Source organism: Antrostomus carolinensis, unplaced genomic scaffold (genome assembly GCF_000700745.2).
Source record: "Antrostomus carolinensis isolate BGI_N321 unplaced genomic scaffold, ASM70074v2 scaffold14128, whole genome shotgun sequence".
In the NCBI taxonomy this organism is placed as follows: domain Eukaryota; kingdom Metazoa; phylum Chordata; class Aves; order Caprimulgiformes; family Caprimulgidae; genus Antrostomus; species Antrostomus carolinensis.
In genome coordinates, this window is record NW_010335094.1 from 76,864 (window position 1) to 84,080 (window position 7,217).

A 7,217-nucleotide genomic window follows, 5' to 3' on the forward strand; every position below is an offset into this window, starting at 1 on the left:
TGGAGTATCATGTTAGTTAAGAAAGATAAAATCATATATTGCTCATCCTGGTTAAGATTTTACTTTTCATGTTGCTCTGATTGAAAAGGTTTATTCTTTGGTTAATTTTTTTTTTAGTGACTGGCAATAGTTAGATAAGTTTTGAATACTAGAGCACTGCCTAAATATTGCATCTGTTTAATTTTTTATTTTTCTCTTGGATTTTACTTTACAGGCCAAATTTAACTTGGTTTTGCCTCTTTGATTACCCTGTTGTTATCTCCCATATTTTCAACTTGCTGGTTCTATGTCTCTGCTTTGCTGTCTGGATAAAAGATTGACATTGTTGCTTAATTAATCACAGTTGACTGTTATTCCAATTAATTCCTACATTAGCACTAATGTAAATCTTTGCTAATTAGATTATTTTGTTTTTCTTTCCCTTTTGGACAATTTTCAAGGGAAATTAGTAGGGGAGGGAATTGTTTGCTTTTTCCCCCTTGTCTTATAAACAGTATCTCAATTTGTCAGCTATGGCAGATGGTGCATTTATTTCAATTAGTTTGTAAACTACTGCAAATGCACATCTCTAGAACTCTAGTTTTAAAACATTTTTACAAGTATCTTATCTCCTCATGAATACATCTATGTAATGAGTAAACATTCCTAATGACACCTGAGATTGACACAGTTTTTCCCATTCAAATATCAACAGCAGGATATTCCAACCCATCTTGTCTGCTTTCTTTCTAGCCAAGGTATCATGGCCTGACCATTCCCAGTGCTGTCACTGCAATGGAGTATTAGCCACTTAGAATCTGTGATTCTTTTTTGTTTTGTTTTTTTTCTTTCTCCCCCCAGTCCTCCTCCCCCACCAAGCTTGACAGTTTTGTTCCACTCCTGTGAGGCTTCTTCAAAGTTTTATTTTGTTGTTGCACAGTTCACATGGATCAAACTTCAGCTCCTGACTGATATGTAAAACAACTTTACTGCCTAGGCAAATGGCATGCATTTGGCTAGTGTGTAAGTGTTAGACCTGGAGTGCACAAGGGTCAGCAAGTGATTCAGGCAGATTTACCTGCCTGAAAAGGCCATAAGTAAAAAAACAAAAATCCAAAACCAAACACTTGTGGCCACTCTAATCTACCACCAGCAAGAAATCTGTCTCTAGGAAATACCATTCACCTTCACTGCCTAGATGGAGTAAAATCAAGATTTTGCAGCCAAATAAGCAAGTGTGAGCATTTCATGTCGATCACAAAAACCAAGCAAATAATAAAAAAAAAAATACCCCACCCAAACAAAATCCAGATAAAATATATCCTTACTCTTCACATCAGACTTCAAGAAGCTTTTTCAGGGGTGGGACAATGGGGAAAGAAGGGACACTTTGGGGAAAAAGTATAAATCATTCTACATAACTTGTTGACAAGTAACCCATGTTTGGACTTAGTCAAGCTTTTCATTATAACTTTTTCAACAAAGACAACTTAGACTTCTGATTAAGCAGAATTTTCCTCTCTTCTTAGAAAGCATTTATTAGAATGTCTGAGATAGATTTAAAAGCAGGAATAAATAGGGAAAAGGTGTGTTTTCAGTTTTAAACTGGAAGATGGATAGTAGATGGCCTATAAAAATTAGAAGTGAAAATTAAAAACTACTTTTTGAAAAAGAGACTCCAGAGATAAATGAAAAATAAGCCTTATCATGGACAATTTCAGAGGCAAAATTCCTTGAGCATGTCCACTTTTTTTTAAATCTCTGTTTGTACAAACCCCAACATAATTTTCCAATACGATATGTCAGGCAGTGAGAATGAAAATTTGTCACTGTAGCCAACAGCAGGAAGATGTACTTCAGTAAGCATGGAATTACAGTTTGCTTAAAGACTGAAAAATTAAGTGTTATGCATCTTTCACTTAATAAAAGTCTCCAATGAACTCTTCAGTAACCTAAGTTTTCCAAAAACATAATATCCACCATAGGTTTGCAATAAATTGAGTCAGTTTGTGTTCTGTATAAGATAGAGATAAAAGTACAACACCTAAACATGCTGTCTTTTCACAAAATCCTCTAGGTTGGAAGGAACCTTTTGGGATCATCTAGTCCAACACCTCTGTTGCAGCAGGGTCAGCTAGAGTAGGTTGTTCAGGACTCTACAGTCTTTCTGGGGAACCTGTTCCAGTGTTTGACTATCCTCACAACAAAGTGTTTTCTTGTGCTCAGATGCTTAAGTTGTCCCCATTTTCTCTTGTCCTGTCACTGGGCAATACTGAAAAGATTCTGGCTCCCTAATCTTCGTTGAGGGTAGCCAATGAAGTCCTACCTCCCAGTAGGTATTGATACATATTGGCAAGATCCCCTGGAGTCTTCCCTTTTCCAGGTTGAAGAGTCCCACCTCTCGGCCTCTCCTTGTGTGAAAGAGGATCCTGTCCCTCAAACATCTTTGTGGTTCTGCGCTGGACTCACTCCAATAAAGTCACTATCTTGCTTGTACTGGTGAGTCCAGACTGGACACAGTACTCAAGATGCAGCCTTGCCAGTGCTGAATAAGGAGGAAAGATCACCTGCCTCAACCTGCTGGTACCGGAATGCTTTTTGATACCTCTGAATCCTGAATGAAACTTCTATTCATTTATGACTAATTTCAGAAGTCACTTTTTTTTTTTCCCCTTAGGAAAAACAATGTAAAAAGTGCCTTGCTCTTATGTGAAATTACTCACGTTTGGGTATCTATCCTTACGTCCTTGGAAATGTGCTGTTCCTGCTCTGTACTGTAAAGCAGTTCTGAAAAATTCTGCTTGAAACAAAAGCAATTATTCTTTCCAAGTAACTAGTACCAAGCTGAAACTTGTAAATTTTCTGGTTATAATTTGTTTTAAAAGGCTGTTCAAAGTTCATGCTAATTACAGTAGTCACACTTGTATAATAATGGGCATTAACATGGTGATTTTCCTCTGTGGACTTCCAGAAAGCAAATATAAAGTAGACCTTGAACTGGCAAAGCCTCGGTGTGGGCTGAGCACCACGGACTGTGACTAGCCCATTGATTTTTATTTTTTTTTAACAGCACGTTGAGAACATGCAGAATAGAAACTCGTATGTACAAAAGTTGTTTCACAAATGAAGAGGTGAACAGGCATGTTTGTGGTTTTTTCCGCTTAAAAATCTGAGTTAGAAATCCAATCTAGTAACATTTTAACTAATGCTGGTGAGGTAGCTTTGCTGGGAGGACACACAGCACTACTGTAACTGCACAAGAAGTGAGGTAATTTTGAACCTGATCACACTTAAACATAACTCTTGCTCTGAGCTTGACACAACTGCTGTTAGCATGGTCAGACCCAGGTTAATAACATGATATTAAACCCCAACTCCCTTTCGAAAGACCAAACCACCATTGTAGTGTAAACACTCTTAACCAAACTGTTCTGCTAAACTTTAAAAGAAATCATATACTTCCAATACAAACTAGGTAACATGGTGATTTTAAAATGTAGCAGTTACATTAGGAATCCTACTTACCAACTACAAAAATCATGTTTGATTTCTTCAGATCTTCTGAAAAGTCTGAAATGAAAATAAAAATTCTTTAGTTGGCAAGAGCTACTAATTTTAATCTTAGCTACTTTCCACACTTGTGCAAGGTGATCTGATTTTACTACATTTACTTTCTGCTCTAATGCTCTGCATTCCAAAAGGAATTCCACAAGCCTATTTATCCCCCAGTTTTATACTTCTCGCTGCAGGTATGTTAAAAATATTTTACCTGAAAATTACCCTTTTAAAAAAAGGGAAAGAAAATAAGGCAGTAGGGAGGGAGAGAAGCAGATGTGTCTTGATGTAATAATGTGCCTCCTGAGCATCCATTGCATTCTTCCCTGAATGTTATTACATTATAATTGCTACAGAAGTTTGTCCACACCCCATTCAGATTTTACATTCAGTGCACTATATCTGAGAGACAGTCTTAAATTCCCTTGAGCCTTACCTTCAGCCAAATAATAATAGTAATCTTAAATTAAATCTAGGTGGTGCTCTTATTTTAGCCCCCAAACTAATATATGCACTACAGCTTTGCCTTTTACTGACACTGTATTTTTTAAAAAGCAGTTCCTTCTAGTCTCAGTCCCAGTCACTGGCCTGATTATACCAGTACAGAAGGCAATTAATTATTTACAAGACACATTAATTTACTGCATACAGTGTTGGTTTTTACTATGTGGCGTGTACATCTCTTATTACAAATATCATTAGCCATAAAAGGTTTTGATTAATCCTTTCATTCCTTAGACTCTTAGCAGCTCATACTTTCCAACAAGCTTTTAATAACTGCCAATTTCTGAAAACACCTATGAGATCTGATGACGATTAACAGTAATATTCTCCAATAATTTTGGATCCACTGGCCTAAAGAGTGTGAAGAGAAATGTTGTTTACAAGCTTTAACTGGCATTCAAACAGAATTCACATGATAAAAATCCTTTGAGACGTAACTTGCACAATATAAATAACCTGAACTCACTTTACCTTCTAAGTAACTATTTAAATACAAGAAGAAATCAAAGGTTTCAAAATTAAATGGTAAATGACTCTGAAAAAGAAACTCACCTCCTGTGTTCTCATAACCAGAAAAACTTGACTGATCCTCCTCCTGTTAATTAAGCAATTGACAAATTGAAATGGATATTCTGCATAGTTTGCATTTCTTCTTTTATACACTTATCTGGTATCTTAATATCTTAATATCTTTCCCATATTCTAATCTCTTAGTTTTAATCTATGTTGAGATATGGTTAACAATGTCGCAGACATGCTGTTTATACTGTTTTAGTTGGAAGAATATGAGCATGGAGAACGCAAGATAACTTGAGATTATTAACTGGGCCATATTGTTTCTGTGAGGAACAGCTTTTTCACTGTCCAATTGCACAGTTCCAGCATGATATATAAACAACAAGTGTGCATGCTGAATTGCTTCCAAAATAAATATGGTATGATAACCTGTTAGTAGTGGAAAGGCAATACTGGAGTAAGTTCTAGACGTGAGCTGCAATATAAAGATGAAATTAGTCTTTGGTCTGAAACAACTTGAACATGTTTACGTTCAGAATGCTACACAAGCTGCAAGCTGTTACAAAGGCTGCTGAACTACAAAGAGGGATTACACCGGGGAAATGGAGAACTTGGCATGGTTTTCTTCCTGGTACTTGGCCACGGTATACTGTATAATACAGCCAATGAAGAATTGCAAATACTGGCCAGCAAGTGTGTCTGAGTGGGAATTCTTTATTGTTCTTATAAATCAGATTTATAAATATGCTGGACATAGTCTAGGTTATGTAGTGTCAATATACTCACACCATTGTATTGGGTCTGGCTGGGATGGAGTTGATTTTCCTCACAGCAGCCCTCAGAATGCTGTGTTTTGTATTAGTAGCTAGGAAGGTGTTGATAACACCTCAGAGTTTTGGTTACTGCTGAGCAGTGCTTGCACAGCACCAAGGCTGTCTCTCCAACAAGACCTTCCCCACCCCAGTAGGATGGGTTGGGGAAGGTCTTGGGAGGGGACATAGCCAGGACAGCTGACCCAAACTGACCAAAGGGATACTCCACACCATATGTCATCTGCTCAGAAATAAAAGCAAGGGGAATGGAGGGGGAAAGGAGGGCATTCGTTATTTACGTTTGTCCTCCAGGGTAACCACTACTTATACAAAGCCTCGCTTCCCAGGAAGCAGCCAAACATCGCCTGCTGACGGGAAGTAGAGAACAAATTTTGCTTCTGCGCGTGCAGCTTTGCTTTGTTTCCATTAAACTGCCTTTTTTCTTGACCCACAAGTTTGGGGTTTTTGTTCTATCTTATTTTCTCCCCTCCCCATCCTGCTGAGGAGGGGGGTGATAGAGTGGCTTGGTGGGCACCTGGCATTCAGGCAAGGTCAACCCACCACAACCATCAGAGCTGTAGTCTGTACAATATCAATAATAGCACTGACAATAACATGCTCCTATTACATCATCTGTATCAGCATGGAAGATGTTATGCCAGTCCTCTCAAAACAGCACCAGGTTATCACACTGTAGTTTCTTACAGTTGTGCTGCAGTATGCTGTCAGAAATAGCCACTGTTAGAAATTTGTACAGCTGCATGAACAGATGGAAGTGAAACGAACAGCATGGTGAATAGAATGGGTAAACTGCTGTAATTTGCACTACTCTTGCAGGTTTCTCCTTGTGTTCCCATTATCACTGAAACAGAAGTACTCTTCATTAGACTGAAGTACCATTACACTGGCTACATAGAACACTTTCATTTTTTGATTCACAGTAATTCTCAGCCTATTACAGTGCAGTAGGAGAACTACTATCTTAAAAAAAAAAAAAGGGAAAAAAAAAAAGGATAACAAAAAAGCAACTGGATTCACTATGTTTGCAGGAGCGTATTTCAGGAAAGAAAAAACCTTTTAAAAGAAGAGATTCATCTCTTGCCTGTAATTCAAGTGAAAGTATTAACCCTACATACTTTTTCTTTTGTAGAATAATACCAAAAAAATTAGACCCTGCAAAGGATATATTACATATAAAAAGGCCTGTTTTAGATTCAGCTTTTTATCATGCCTTTGAAGGTTTATGGATCAAAACCATTTTAGGCACAAAGTTTAGTGTAACATTTCTTTTAAAGATCAAGATCACAGTCACAAGTTTACAATCAAATGAAAGAGGCACTACTTTCAAATACTGCTTTGTTCTCCCCTAGAATTGCAGAATGAAACTGCCTCTGTAGCTCTGGTGGGCTGCTCAGAGCAGCAGGTGATAATAAATGTCAGTTAAAGTCAGGAACAGCTCTAATTTTTTAGAGCTGAAATATGTAAAAACTAGAGACAGAACTGAAACTAAATAAGCTGTCAGATTGTTTTATTTGAGCAAACATATCTGCTTTAATAGAAGAACAGGTTAACTAACCAACAACCCATGTTCACATAAGGAACAAAGGCTGTGAAAAGCCACTGAATTCTAATTACAACTCAAAAGCAGGTAAACAGCAAGTGTGACAGTGACATTGATCAGAACCCAGAACATCAAAATAATGAATTCTGTTTACTGCTCACTTTGCAGGTATTGTTTTCAAAATAATTGCTTTTTTCTTCACTTTTTTTCCCTAAGGGAAAATTTTATAATACTATAAGAATTAATGCTTTGTAATTCTGTAAGACAACTCAGTACACAGCTTTATGTGA

General features: G+C 37.2%; 1 protein-coding gene across 1 annotated transcript in view; it reads right to left on the reverse strand.

The window, feature by feature from the left end:
• Positions 1-7,217, reverse strand: part of AK5 (adenylate kinase 5) — an 87,447-nt gene that overhangs the window by 15,434 nt on the left and 64,796 nt on the right. The window contains exons 8-9 of the mRNA XM_010174419.1: positions 4,591-4,633; positions 3,505-3,549 (exon numbers count right to left, since the gene is read on the reverse strand). Coding sequence (XP_010172721.1) covers positions 3,505-3,549; positions 4,591-4,633 — 88 coding nt within the window. The remainder of the gene's footprint in view (positions 1-3,504; positions 3,550-4,590; positions 4,634-7,217) is intronic.